This window comes from Corythoichthys intestinalis, chromosome 7 (assembly GCF_030265065.1).
Source record: "Corythoichthys intestinalis isolate RoL2023-P3 chromosome 7, ASM3026506v1, whole genome shotgun sequence".
In the NCBI taxonomy this organism is placed as follows: Eukaryota; Metazoa; Chordata; class Actinopteri; order Syngnathiformes; family Syngnathidae; genus Corythoichthys; species Corythoichthys intestinalis.
In genome coordinates this window covers 40644856-40660835 of record NC_080401.1, presented here as the reverse complement: position 1 = coordinate 40660835, position 15980 = coordinate 40644856, and the positions used below count along the sequence as shown (strand labels likewise).

Below are 15980 nucleotides of genomic sequence, written 5' to 3'. Positions count from 1 at the left end.
AAGACTTTAGTTTTAAGTATCATTAATAACTGGCACATAATAGACATAATTTCAAAATTCCTCTTAATTTAACCTTTTCATTTGCAAAATTTATGAATGAGGAGAATGCAGTTGTTGTTTGATTTTGCGCATGCATGAAAGATTGTAAAAATATCCTGAATTTTTTGGCTAATGTTTTGTCCTATGCCAAGTATTTTTTTTTTTTTTTTTTTTGTAGAGGGCACTTCATCCGCTGACTAAATATGTAGCCCACAAATGTTACATCCATTAACATTTACGTCCATAAACTTATGATAGTATTTATTAGATGTTTGGAAATATACTAGTACATAGATTTGCAAATGTTTTAAACAATTACAATTATTTAAAGATTTCATTTCCTCGCTAAGTTTTACAATATTGTTTTTGTTTTTTTTAGTTTACATCTGCAATGTGCCCCCATGAAATCTTTGTATTTATCTTTTGTCTTACCTTTTGAAAATTTGACTTCAAGAATACTTTTCTAAGCATGGGAGACATTTCCCCATTTAAAATCAAGAAGGAAAACATGAATAATAAAAAACAGTTACTAAGCAATTTATTTGCCCCCCCCCCCCCCCCCCCCAAAAAAAAAGGATAAACATAAACATCCGATACTTATGTTATACTCACAATGTAACAAGACATACACAGTAATGTCACATTCTAAACGTTCGCTCTTGGGTGCTAAGCCTCACTGCTTTTCTCACGGTTTCAGCTCTTATGGACTGAGGACCCCATCAGGGTTGAATAAGGACTACAATGGTTTGTCAAAGTTGGATTTTCCATCTTTTACATATTAAAGTGTTTCAAAATGTCTTAACCCGCACACATTTTATTTAATCTTAAAGCAGGAAATGCTGGGTCATGCTCCCCTTGGAAGAAATAAGGATGGAAGAGGACCACCTACTCAGTATGGCTCACTGCGAAAATGTATGTGACTCACACCTTCCCCTTTCACTGAGCTTATAAAAGTTAAAAACACAAACAGTGAAACTGTTTAGGAGTGTCCAACAGTTTAATATGGAAAATTACATTGAGAAAAACACATTAGTTTATTTACTAAAATCGGCTAGATAACACAACATACCATATGACAACTTAAAACTATACAACAGCAAATGTACACAATATAAAACATATATACACGTCTTTAATATATTATTATATAAAGATTTCTTTTCTAAACTTTTAACAGTGGAAGTCAAATAGCTTGAAGAGGGAGTGCTTCACAGAACGACCAAATGCATTACATGTATATTATAGTACACTGTACGGTGGATAGGTAGTTTTTACATAAAGTTGTTGGAGCTTGTGTATTTAGCATGCCACATTGTGAAATAACATTTAAATACACAAAACATGCTGTTGATACTTTTAAATGCTGTGACTATGGCTGGAGACACCACATAGTGGAGCGTGTGTATGACATTTTTATATTTACAAAAATCAAACCCGAGATATAGTATTTAAAAAAAGCCGCGTAATAATATTTTTGTCCTGTTTGCAATCCTTCAAAGGTGGAATTAAGAAATATTACATTGGCACTTGTCACTCTTTCCTCAAGCTGGTGATACTTCCACTTGTCTTTAATATAACATTATAGTTCTTTTTGTTTGCTTGTTTGTTTGTTTGTTTTTACAAAAGCTGCACAATGACGAGTAGAAGTGTGAGAACAGAAGCTGTGCAGTTGATTGCAGCTGTCTGTGACGCCCCTCGGTTGTAAAGGCGCGGACTCCTCGGAGAGTTCTGCTTGAGTTTGCTGGGCGGCAGCGCCTTCAAATCTTCTAAGGCGCCGTACGCCGCCATGGAGAATTCGGGGTCTCCCGTTGTTAGCAAGTCAAAGACGCAGGACTGGAAGTAAACGTCCTCTACCTGCAGGGTCTCTCGACACTTTGCCGTGGCTCGCTCCACCGTGTAGACCTGGTGAGGGGGCCGCAGCGGACCGAGCTCGGTGGCGGCGCCCGGTCGCCGGTGCTGCTGGCTCTGGCGGCCTAATGTGTGCTCCTTGATGAGCTCGTTCCGCGGGCAGCCGTGCAGGCATAACTGCAGACCGCCGCCGTCCTCGGAAAAGTCCAGCATGTCCTCGGGCATACGGATGGCGAAGGTCAGGTAGCTGCCTACGCGTCGCACAATAATGGACGTGCCAATGTACCGCGCCTGGATCTTCACCTGTCGGCCCACTCCGGAACCGCCACGTTCCGTGATGGTCAGGCTGCCGCTCTCACCGCCGCTGCGAGTGCCATCCTGAAAGGCTAACGGCAGGTCGTCCGTAGTGGCCTGGTAGACTTTCTGGTCCGTGCAGCCGTGGTAGGACTTGAAGATGACTGTGATCTGGAAACAGAAAAATAAAACAAAAATTGGGTAAATAATTTATAAAGACTCATTACAAAAAACCTTGAAGGAAAATCTCAACAAAGAACAGCCAAACTCAACATTCTTCACGACACCAACATCACTCAATAGATCTGGACCCACCTTTTAAAGGCAAATCACAGATATACAGTAAAAATGAGAGTGTTGACAGTGAAATCTCATGCTTTAGTGCCATTGACGGCAATAGGCATCAATTCCAGTTGAACTAGTTGGCCCTTTCAACGTCTATTGCCGTCATTGAGTATATATAAAATAATCTGCAGAAGAGGAACACAAGATTTTGTGATACAAGTAAATATAGTTGGCCCCAAAAATGTCCTAGAAGTAATGTGTTTTTATTAATTACTCATTGTTAGTGGCAGGCAATGAGTTATATACTATGGAGATTTTTTTTTTTTTTTTAGTATTATTAAGAGCCATATTCAGAGTGTATTTTTTTTTAACCCCTTCAGACCTCAGCATGCTGCTTAAGGACATGATGCGTTCGCTTCTCTAAATCAATTAATACACTGAATTTAGTTGCTATTACCACTTCTGGGAGATGATTCGACAAAACTTTACCCATCAAAATCAAATCATGAAGTTAGGCATGCCCTTTTTGTAATTTTTGGCTCTTTGAAAATGGCTGATACAAAATGCAACTTCAAAAAGGCAAATGTAAGAGCTCATTTCTCATTAAAAACAATGGAACATTAACATTAAAAATAACCAATATAAGCATGAAATATTCCCGACCCATAAAAATTGCACTTTGTTCTGTTATTTGAGTAGAGTAAAAACAAAGAATTTTCTTTTCGCCCACCAGAAAAAATGCAGGTCTGAAGAGGTTAAATTCATTTTAATTTATAATTGTACTGTATTTATTCATAAAAAAATATTGAAAAAATACAACTATGATTAATAATAACAAATTATTAATAATATAATTAAAATTGAGACCTTTCTTCCATTATATATATTAAAACAAACAAAAAACAATTACCTTAAAAGGTCACTTACATTATTAAGGATTTAAACATATCAAAAATTGATTTAGTTACCACAATTCTCTGGTTTGCTACTTTTGAAATCTAAGAGTTAGGGGGGAAAGTCCACAAAACATTCAAATTGGGTTTTTATTTGGTCATTGACTCATGTTGTCGTAATTTTGGCCTTAGAATGACTGGCATTACCCCTGATGCAAAAAAAAAAACAAAAAAACAAGGGTGCCTCTTGCACGCAATCAATTAAAATGCTCGGCCATAATAATAATGACCACTCGGTGGCAGCAAAGAACCAAACATGTAAATGCCATTTGCCTTTTTTCTTTTCTTTTCCTGGGTGAAAAAACCTAACTCTCCACCCAAAAACAAAGACCAGCATGTTATATGAGCCACCATCTTTTCTTTTCTCTATCCGCCCCCATTCAGACTGTTGTGCCAGCGTTTGTACGAACGGTGACAGTGATTTGTATTCCATCTGAGCTCTGAAAACGAAATAAACAAATCAAGCGCTCCCGCAGAGGCCGTTGCTCTAAAAGTACCTGACAAACGCCCGCCTCCGTTACGTTTACACTTTTGGAATGGATACAGTACAATGATGGATGATTTCCTGTCTTAAGTCTGGCAAGTTGAAACCAACTCTAAAAGTGCGATGGGGGCAATGCGGGTACTGGCAGATACAGAACTTCACTCACTTTAAAGTTCTTGTATGGCTAAAAAATGAAAATAAAAACAAACAAAAAAACACCAGAATTCTATTTTAATTTCTGAGCCTGTGTTTAATGCATTATGATAAAAAGTGGACCTTTCTTGCTGATCAAGAATTATATAAAAATCCATTTCTGCCATTGACGGAGATAAACATCAAATTCATTTCAAATTCCAGCCATCCCAGTGAAAACGGAATGGATGTCTATCGTTGTCAAGGGTAGCAAATGCATATGGCGGAAAACACTCAGGTGACTTGAAGTTCCGCTCTGAGACCCACAATTTAGCCAACTTTCAAAATTGTCCGATATGCATGTGTGATACATCATTGGAAAGCTTAAAACCTCCATTTTCTAGGGGAAGAAAAATTTTGAACAGGAGGGCATTTTAAAAAAAAAAAGTTTTTTAAACAACAAAACCCTATCTGGAGGTGAGAGCACACGAGAACAGAATTACAGACGCCATGACTTTTTCGATATATCATCGCATACTTACCATGTTTTGATCCAAAAACTCCATGTAGCATGTATCACTGAGTGTCAAGACACAGCTGTGTATGGCCACAGCTGGATTTTTGGGGGATTTTATGGGTGAAACACGGTAATATAAAAAGGGTCACGATGCAGAAATCGCAGACATCAATGAGTGGTTGAGATGTTCTTTTTCATATATTTACCTTTTTAAACTTTTTTTTTTCAACTTTTTTTTGTTTGGATCGATTATTTATCATAACATATCGGAGAAAATGCGACAGTAACAAAAAAATACAATTAAGCAATAGTTATGAGGTAGATATCAGTGACTCTTTTACAGACGCCATTTTTTTCATTGTGACGTAATTTGTTTAAAAGTTTAAAATATGTGAGTGAATAATTTTTTAAAGTCGCTTTTTTTTTTTTAAACGAAATATGAGACATCAATTGATGATTTTAAGCTAAAAACGACAGACATTTTGAATAATAAATATAATTCATTATCTTTGTTTTATGGCTGGGTTGAAACAAAAGCGGTTGCGCGACGTCAGTAAACGGAGGTTTTCAGGGTAAAACGGACAAATTAAAAATAGTTCGGGGGCTTAATGCACCATGAATCTGCTATGGCCGCATAAAGACATATTGTTCTATCAAACACAACAGTGGTTTTGGCTTAAAATACTGCAGTTTTTTTTAAAAGAGGAGTGCAAGAGCAGAAACTGCTTTTTCAGTCTTGTCTGCGTTTTCTGCCATATAATAAACCCTTTTTGTCATAGTCTAAGGTAGTGTTTTTCAACTGGTGTTACGTGAGAGATTATCAGGTGTGCCGCGAGAAGTCATTCAATATTGCATTTTTGATTTGATTTATTTTTTAGGGCTGTCAAACAATTACAATTGTTAATCGAGTTAATCACAGCTTAAAAATTAATCGTAATTAATCTTAATTCAAACCACCTATAAAATATGCCATATTTTTTTTGTAAATTATTGTTGGAATGGAAAGATAAGACGGATATATGCATACAACATACTGTACATAAGCACTGCATTTGTTAATTAGAACAATCAACAAGATGGCATTAACATTATTGACATTCTGTTAAAGCGATCCATGGATAGAAAGACTTGTAGTTCTTAAAAGATAAATGTTAGTACAAGTTATAGAAATTTAATATAAAAACCCCTCTTAATGTTTTCGTTTTAATAAAATTTGCAAAATTTTCAATCAAAAAATAAACTAGTAGCTCGCCATTGTTGATGTCAATAATTACACAATGCTCATGGTGCTGAAACCCATAAAATCCGTCGCACCCAAGCGCCAGCAGAGGGCGACAAAACACCAAACAACACAGGTAACAAGTGGACATGACACTGCTGTCATTTTAATCTGTTTGAGCATGTGCGTTAAATGCGTCAAATATTTTTATGTGATTAATTTTTTTAAAATTAATTACCGCCCGTTAACGCGATAATTTTGACAGCCCTATTTTTTTTTTTTTTTTATATCGTCGGGCGGAGTTGCAGTAGGAAGGAATGAGTAGGTAGAATGTTTCGGTCGTGTACAGATGAGCGAGGTATTGCTCGTGTCACGTTCAAGAACTGCTCGGATTTCTAGCAATCAGCCACCTTGCTATCCGAGACAATGTAGACCCTAGCAAGTACATCATTTGATTAAACTCGTCAAGGGTCTATGTACACAAGTGTCCTTTCCATTTTATCCATATGTGACGACTGTCAACTCTCCTGTTTTATTCCAACACATTGTTGAGGACAGCAAGGTGGCTGATGGCTAGATATCCGAGCAGTTCTTGAACGCGACACGAGCTGCTATTCAACAGCGCCGTGGTGCCAAACGAGGTTAAACGTCATTTCCAAACAAAACACCCGTTGCTTCAAAAGTCGATGGACTATTTTTTTTCGCCTTTGTGAAAACACAGACAGACAGGCAAAATTTTTTTTAGAAAAACTACAAAGGTAAATGAGAGAGGCCTCAAGCCAGTTACCTTGTTGCTGAACTTGTTGCTAAATGCAAAAAGTCCCACATTGTGGTCGAGACATTAATACTACCTGCCTGCAAAACCATTTTCAGCGAGATGCTCCGCCCTGATGCAGTTAAAAACATTGCTGGCTTCAACTCCCCGTCTGATTCTGAGCTTTTCCAGCCTAACTGCTGTACAAAAATAAAAACAGAGACTGAGAGCTGTTGAACAAGAGCTTCATGTATGTTTCTTCAATTCCTGCCAGGATATCTGCTTTGTGTTAATCTAAACAGGCTCAGGTTTCACACTGATTAAGTATAAATATTGAGAAATTATTTTATAATTAAATATTCTGTACAGAAAGTAATTTGGGAACATTTTTTGGTTTATGGTGTGCCGCGAGATTTTTTCCAATGTAAAAACGTGCCGTGACTCAGAAAAGGTTGAATAACAGTGCTCTAAGGTTCCCCAAACAGTGCTCCAAAATAGGTACATTTTTTCAGGTCACAGATTTCCAAGTATGCCTGCTATATGCTATTCATTGAATCCTAAACTCCTTGGCTGCTATCTACAAACCAGACTTGCTCTAAAAATGACCTGATTTTAAATTGACCAAACAGTAACTTCGGAGCATCACCACTTACAACACTAACTACGGAAACACATCAACAACCTTGTGACTGCTCTAACGAGTTTAATGTTATTTCATAAATTAACATAATGTACAATCTACCTCAATGGTATGGCAATACTTGGTACATAAATAAGTTTTGTTCAACTGCAAATGCAAACATGAAAGACACTGCTTTGCAATTAATCTTCCATTTTTCCACATTGTTTCATATGATATTTACACAAAAAGTACTGGCCTAATTACTTGACCAGAAGGGTGACAAAAACATTCCAGATTGTGGCGGCGGAAGAGAATGTTTGAGTGAGCGTTAATCACTACCATATGACCACCTGCGTGTTAAAGGTAGAGCGCTCAAGCATGTCAGTGATTCAACACCGGTGAAGGACTCTCCCTCCTCACCCCTTTTTTCTTTCTTTCTTTCTTTCTTTCTCCCCCTTGTTGATCTGAGAGCGCGCCGCGACTGCAGGAATGCCGGAGAGACTCGAGAGGCACCATGGAATGACGATTAACTTCACATGTTTTGGTGCTTTATGGAGAGGCGATACATTCAACATAGACTCCGTGCTAGTGTGTAGGGCTGGTAAGAAACTCATGATTCCATCAGATTTAAAATTCAATGCTTTGCTAGTGATTCAGCAAGATGTAGAAGTGCATTAAAAAAAAAAGAAAAAAAGCTGAAAAGAGTTTTTAATGATTTATATGCCATGGGCACATATGTAGTATGTCGCATCTAGGGCTGCAGCTATCGATTATTTAAGTAATCGATTAATCTATTGATTTGTTAGTTCGAATAATCGAGTAATCCGATCAAAAACATTCAACGTGTTGCAGAATACATTTTAGAAGATGTAATACAAAGAAACAAGTATTTATGCTTGCAATAAAATGTATTTTTCTTGCTCAGATTGCACTTTCAAAAGAGCGAATATAAAATAAAATACCTGAGTGTTTCTTCAAACTATGCAGGACTGCACTTTTATTTCACAAGAGCAATAAATGCGTTTAAAATGAATTAAAATACCTGAGCCTCGCCTCAAACAGTATAAAAAATATACAAGTGAGGATCTAAGTACAACAAAAGAATTGGCTAAATTGCATCGCAAAAGTCCGCTAGCTTAAATGCTATAAAATGCTAACATTTTTATAAAAAAGTTCTTAACAAATCATTAAAACACACATTCCCACCAAAAAACGCAAAATATACCTCTAAACCAGGGGTCCCCAAACTTTTTCCTGTGAGGGCCACATAATTTTTCAATTATCTAATGAGGGGCCGGGGTCAGTTTGTAACAGAAAAAGTGTGACGATTGCAGGAGTGCCTAAATGTAAAAAAATATTGTTTTTCAGAAAGCCACAATCAAATGACCCTTTCTGGATTCTTCACGGAACAAAAGTAAATAAAATAAAAATAATAATATAATAATAATCAATTATAATAACACTATTAATTAAATAGATGATAACCAAATAACCCTCTCTGAGTTCTTCACAGAAAAAGGCCAGAAAATAAATAACACTATTGAGAAAAAAAAAAGAAAAATTCAAAATGCTCTCTGGTATTCTTCAGGAGGCTGGACTAAATGTGGAGGTGGGCCGTTTCCGGCCCACGGGCCGTAGTTTGGGACCCCTGCTCTAAACTAAATTATGAATGATGAAACAAACATATTAGCTCAGACAAAAACATACTGAATGCTGGTCTTAACAGGAAGCAGGTGGATTCAGCCATGTTAAACAAGTTATGTCATATTCACTATTGCCACTAGAAGGCAGTGTATCCACCCAAATCAATAAAACTGAAAGCAACATTTTCGAAGAAATCATTATAATGCCACTCCAATTAAACGAATCATCGAAGCAAAAAAAAAAAAAAGAAAAAAAGTTGAGTCATTTTCCCTAATCGAATTATTCTATCTAATCGATTAATCGTTGCAGCATTAGTCATATCAAATTTTTGTCCTACAAAACATTTTAATGTTGACAGAATTTCTTACTTTTGTCCGCTTCTTATGTCCGACAACTACAGAGTTGTCGGCATGATTTAAATTACAGGTGGAATTCATACAACGTATCAAATACTATATTTTCACCCAACCATACTAGTTTTCACATAATTATTTTGAGCTCTCTAGAATAGTGGTGGTAGGTCTCCATGGTTGTGACATTTGACACTATGTTTGTCTCTAAACTGCAGTGAATAAGTTCAAAATCTGCTCCTCCATTGAGACACAAAAACTATAAACTATTGTTTTTGTGTCCAGGCCAAAGCACTGTCCACTATAAGTATTGCTTTAGAGCAGTGGTCCCCAACCTATTTTGCACCACGGACCGGTGTGACATGGGCCTTTTTTTTCACGGAATGTGTGGGAGAAAATTACAGTAAATATAAAATAACATGAAAGGGCTAAAAACGAACATTAAGCGCAGGGAAAATGTAACACCATACGCTGAATCAGCCTTTTTAACAGCGGACTCTCCTAAAAACTGACGGCAAATATCCTTGGTTGCAAGTATAATTAGTTATCTCCAATTGTGAAAGGCTTCTGGGCTTTAGCAATACGGTTTGCCACGAAGTATAAAGCTCTCAGTGCATTCACTTTTGTTGCCTCGTTTGATAGCTTTTAGCCCCATATTATGCAGAATGGACTTGGTTGTAGGCTCCTCTTCTGGCTCAGTAGGTAGCCTTTTCCCTGTAAAAAAAAAAAAGTTGTCCAAAGACGTCGCAGCCTGCAGCACACAGCCAACAGCAGCTAACGTTACTGTTTACATCGACTGACGCTTGGCTGCAGAAACACCAGTAAGGGCGGCCAAGCACTAGAGGGCGACGTACACACCTCTACTCAGATTAGTATACCTGTAGATGTGTCAAGAAGCAAGGCCAGATTGCAGTCGTGAATTGATTATTCAATATTTATCTGCGGCCCGGTAGAAATTGCGCCACGGACCATTGGCCGGCCCGGTAGTTGAGGATCACTGCTTTAGAGCACAGGTGTCAAACCAATTCCACAAATGGCCTAAAGGATGCAGGTTTTCATTCCAACCTTTTCACCAATCTATTCTCTTACAAGTGTAATCAATTGATTGCAGTCAGGGGCGGCTTGTTTCAGCAAAAATCTCATTGGTCGAACTGTTGGTGCGTTTTCAGTTGGAACAAAAACCCACTAGGCCCTTTGTGAAATTGATTTGACACCTGTGCTGTAGAGTCACTTGTATGCTGAAGTGAGTTAAGACGCTTCAAGTAGAGTTTTGCCACCATCTTATGTCATTTATTTTCAATTCAAACCATTTTGAGGAGATCAAATTGCCTAAAAACAACCATTTCAATTGATTGCAATGCAAATTTCTTATTCTAATAATAGCACACAGGTTACCCTTACCTTGCTAGTCGCAGTGGCGCTTGAGCCTAGGACGACCGGGACGTTGGTCACCTGTACTGATAGGAAACGGTTGTCGATAAGAGGCCACGCCCCTTCTACTTTACACGTCTGAAACTCATCCCGGAAAGTCCTTAGGTGCGGGTCTCCGAATAATCCACAGTGGGCATACTTCTTCTGCTGACCACCCGAACCAACAGCGAGCACCCTGTTCTCGTAGTTGCACAGCTCTGAAACGGCTGGCCGGGATGTGCTCGGAACCTTGGCGGAGGACGTGGGTCCGTCGCTGGAGCAGTTGTGCTGAGAGAATAGCTCCTTGATACGGAAGACGGCCGAGTGGTAGACTAGGTCGCCCCGGCAGCTCCGAGCCTGTCGTCGGGTGCACAGGGCATAGGCCCGTAATGCGATGCAGTAGTCCACATCGGGCGGCGCATCCTCATGCAGGCCGCTAGAGGGTGAGGTAGACGCCACGTACTCAGCATTGCAGCGCTGGATGCGACACTGCTGACAGAAGGCTGGAAAACATAACCAGAACTGTGACTATCAGAGATAGAGACCAGAGAGCCCTAATCTTTCTCATCCGCCAAGGCAAAACAATCTTAATTGAGCTCAGACCCAGCTACTTATTTTTAAAGTAGGATATTTATCTACTTTCTCATTGTTATGCGTGGAAATAATTATGATTTATTGTTTTCATTCTATAAAAAGTATAGTGGAATCTCCTTGTAAATGTTATCAAATCCAGTTTTAACAAAAGTAATGCTGCTGTGAATGTACACACATATATATATATATATATATATATATATATATATCTTAGGGGTGTACTGAAAGCAGAATTCTTGGCCAAAACCGAATATTGGAAACACTTGGCTGAAAAATCGAAAGGCCCAAAAATACACATGTATATACAGTGGGGAGAACAAGTATTTGATACACTGCCAATGGGTTTTCCCATTGTCAGTGTATCAAATACTTGTTCTCCCCACTGTATATATATATATAATTCATTTTGTCTTTCTTAATTAGTTTTTTAAATTATTTTCTTTCATTATTTTTCAATTCATGCCCTTTGCCTTGGTATTGGTTTTACAACCCAGGAGGCTCGAGAAATTTAGTTTGAAAGGTGCCGATTCTGAAAACCTATGTACGTTCCGGGTGTTCTGTTAGATTTTGCACCTCATCAGAAATTTCAACTCACTGGCTAGTTTGGGGCACTCGAAAAATGGGTCTCACACCTCCAATTGCTAAGTGAAATGAGATCTCGACATACGTTTGTGTGGAACTGCAGTTCACGAGGACAACAAAAAGCTATTCCGCTTTTGCTGAAACTAGTAAAGCTACAAAAAACAAGGCTATTACAATCTCTCATACTCCTTAAAATAAGACTCAGCATTTTCTTGTGCAACAAGTAGAAATCGATCGAGAGCCAGTTCTCGTGGTGACGAAACCGCGCGAAGTCGCTCCCAGCTGGATTAAACGGCGACTGGCAGAGAGGATGTGGAAGTCCCGGAAAAAAACTGACAAAAAGATTAAGTGGTCATTCTATAAGCTTATTGTACTAAACCACAGCAAATTAACATTAATGCCTTTAATACTACTTTTTTTGGATACCGTTCCCTTGATTAAACTCCAAACTACTCACGCACAGGCTCAAATGCCTTTAAACGATGTGTCGCGGGACATCAATGGAAAGCAACGAGTGTGTAGTGGTGATGAAGCAATTTTATAAACATTTTTTTTAATTTAAAAATTGATATTTTTTGATACCTCAAAATACTTCCACTGCGGACATGTTGGCTGTGAGCCAGTAGTGTTGGCTCACTGTGTTTTGATTACGTCATCACAAGAGGAAGAAGGTTCTTCACACTTTTTGGTGGTAAACTTTCGGCCTTTTAACCGAAAACCCAAAATGCAATTTTAGCTATTTTTGGCGCCGAATTTTCAGTCACATCTCTAATATATATATACCATAATAATCCTGTCCTTCAGATTAAAAAAATTGAACGCTTAATTGAAACTAATCAATCATCATCTTAACAACAACTATTTTGGTGACGGTTTGGACTTAAAATTTACCAAAACATTGGAATTTCGGCATCTCAAGAGCACATATTCTCAGATTTCTTCAGTCAAGTTAAACAAACTGCCTATACACTGGAAATCAATGATCAACCCCACCTTCCTACCATTTGTTTGAAGATACCGACCAAACCAGTCATTGTAACATAATTAAAGATGGTGCCTTTTCTGCACTGTGACTTTGATATTGTATATTGATATTGTTGTTTTTTCAATATAAGCGTTAGCAGTGAAATTACTTATTTGAGCAAGAGTTACTTCAAATGAGATCAAAGACATATTGAAAGATTAATCTATTCTTACAGCCCTAGCTAGCCAGGACCCAATATCATTCCCATGACTCAACAGAATTCCTACTATTTCATGTCCATCTGATCAGTTTTGTACATCTTACTCCCAAAGGGAAAAATATCCACTATCATAGTCGTTAAAACCTTAACCGATGAGCTCCCAAACACTCCATCTTCAAACGAGACCTCCCAGAAATAGCAAGTTTCCTTCACAGTTGGAAGGAAACCAACCTGTGTTGGTTAGCCTTAGGGTGTTGAACGTGGTTTGGTTGCTGCTGAGCTATTTGCGGGCCATTAAACTACACTATATCGCACACCAGGGCTGGATGTATGTTGGGCAGATAACATGAGGGGTATCACAAGGGCCTTGCTGTTTGGGATCTTGGAGTCTTAAAACCGGAGTATTATAGATAGGTTATAGTATTTGTATATGTGCAAAGGTTTATCTTATGACTCAAGCGTCAATAAATGGAATGGCACTAGAGCGCTGACCCCTGCCACGCTGAGCAAACTCCCTATGTGTCCACTTATTGCTTTTAACAAAAGGCAAGAAATACTGTCTTCACAAATTCATTGATTTATTAGATTTCACACACAAAAGTGCATTTTATTAAAAACTCAATTGAGGGTTAGAAAATGCCGTTGATATTCACTGATAAAATGTAAACTAACTCTGACCCTTCATGGTATTTCATGGTAATTGGCTCCTGTCTTTTGACGGTATATTGATATTATAGATGAAACCTTTAGCGAGAATTTATGGTCCAAACATTTCCTTGGTGAATCATTAATGCTTACCATGGCTTCTGCACAGTATTGTCATATCTGATTTTTATAAGACTAACTAAACTAGGTTGAAAAGGAATCTACAGCACCTGTTGATTCCAGCCTGGCCCATTTTACTTTTGTGAAGTCATAATTCATCAATCAATAATACACGAGAAAATGATCATGACCTTTGCTTAATGCAGTATTATCCACTAAGAAATTAACAACCTTACAATGTTTACACAACTGATGTTTCCATGGCACATGCATCCACACTAACACCTACCTACAATGAAAATTGAACCTAACTTTGGATCAGGATTCACTTTGGTCGTAGGCATAAACTGCAATTCTTAAAATGCAAATATTTCAAGGTTTTGCTTTAGTTTCTGTTTTTCAGGACGACCATAATTTTTGGCCAAGAGGATTTTTGAGGCGTGTTTGATGGTTTAGCAATAAATTATCTTAAAGAAAAAAAAAGTTTGGGAAACCTTGTATGAGGTATTCAAGGACAGCATACCACATAATCAATTCCCACCATAGCTAACATCTTGGACAACAGTATCAACCCTGTCCATGGGAATATTTGGCACCAGCAGCTTTTGCCTTTCACAGAGGTGTGACTTTGTGTGAGTAAGGGGGTTGTGTGTGTATGTGTGTGGGGGGGTGACAGATGATTAATGCATGTCACCGCCGCAACACTTCAACACTAGCCCTGATAAAACAGAGATGCAGTGAAGGAGGTCAAGCTGGAGGCATTTGACATCCCTCCTCGGAATTCCAACCAGCCTCGACTGCCTTGCATCGGGGTCAGCGGAGTCTGCCCTGATTGACACTCTCTAACAATCACCACCATGAGAAACCACCAGCCATGGTTCATCTCCCCAAATGACCACACATGCTTCAAATAGGACAACAAGTGTGAGGACCAGCAGGAGTGCGTTTGAAGTCATATGATGGGCACAAGATGGAGATGAGTGGCTTAAAAAGCAGATGTTCAACACTCCATATTGTCTTTTACATGGTCACAATGTGGTGTGGATTAACCACAAAGAGAGGCATGATCGTTGATTATTAAATAATCAATGTGTGAAAATTGAGTGCTAATTAATCACACCTTGAAGCAACAGAGGCAAAATGGCATGCTCCACTTCGCTACTACAAGCAGAGAGTGCTTATTCAGTCTCGGCCCGTTTGCTGTCTAAAGATGGCAAAGATGACGACACCTCAGTGATGGTGAGCTGAGGCACAACTCCTGTAATCAATGGATACTAGGCCTGCACAATATATCGATTGAACAGCGCCATCGCAATATGTGCATGCGCAATAGTCCAATCGCAGGACATTCAATAGTTTTGTTTTTTGTTTTTGAACACATAAAGCTTGTTTTGCTTCATAAAAGCAGCAAGTGTGCAAAGATTTGGCCTCCTGGATCCGTTTAACATACATCAATCGTCATAATTCATAGATGAAGCCCCTTAGCCTGGAGTAAACTGTACTATATCAATACAGTGTGGTCCTGGTGAGTCAAGCAAAGTCTTCCCAAACAAATCTATTCAAGTCATCTGATGAAAATTGTTCTAATTTTAATATTGCGATATATATCGCAATATATCGCAAAACCCCAAAAAGTCACAATGTAAGTTTTTTCCAATATCATTCAGCACTAATGGATACCAAAACAAGATTCAAGTTGCAAGTAGTCATTATTTTGCTTACTGGTTTGGTCTGTCATATATGCAGATGTTATATTTTGATTTACAACAAAAAAATCTGAGTGATAACTGTTGAGACATTTGAGCAATGTGGACAATTGTTAGTTAAATAAGGTCTCAAAACGATAAATTGATCATCAAAACGGCTGTTGAGTAATTTGATAATCAATTTGTTGTCAATTAATTGATGCATTTCTAGATTATGTACCAATATAGGAATCTCTGTGGGTTAACTGGATCCCATTTGACCTCCAACAAGGAATGGTCGCTAATAAATCTCAGGGCACAAAATAAACAGATGACCATTCACAATATAAGTGGCAACTGAACAGAATCATGTCAGTTGTATCACTGCACCAGAAATCCAATCAAATGTAAGTTTACAAGCTGCTGAATCAATTAATTTTCATGTTGTCGTATCTTTATTAACAAAACGACTACAGGCATCAATGCACTTAGACGTTTGGGTAGCATAAGTCAACATTTGGATTGTTGTTTTACATGCTGCTTAATTGTTAATAAGCAATTGTTAATTGGGATTCTTAATAGAATCCCCAAAACATAAATAAAAAAATACATTTATTGT

General features: G+C 38.1%; 1 protein-coding gene across 2 annotated transcripts in view; it reads right to left on the bottom strand.

Moving 5' to 3' along the window:
* Positions 1-758: 758 nt before the first annotated feature.
* The window catches only part of rgmd (RGM domain family, member D), a 28598-nt gene continuing 13376 nt past the window's right edge, over positions 759-15980 (bottom strand). Inside the window, exons 4-5 of one of the 2 annotated variants that reach the window (XM_057840225.1) lie at positions 10543-11054; positions 759-2352 (exon numbers count right to left, since the gene is read on the bottom strand). In XM_057840225.1, coding sequence (XP_057696208.1) covers positions 1657-2352; positions 10543-11054 — 1208 coding nt within the window. In that variant the 3' untranslated portion in view covers positions 759-1656. The remainder of the gene's footprint in view (positions 2353-10542; positions 11055-15980) is intronic. The other variant, XM_057840223.1, reaches the window with a different exon arrangement.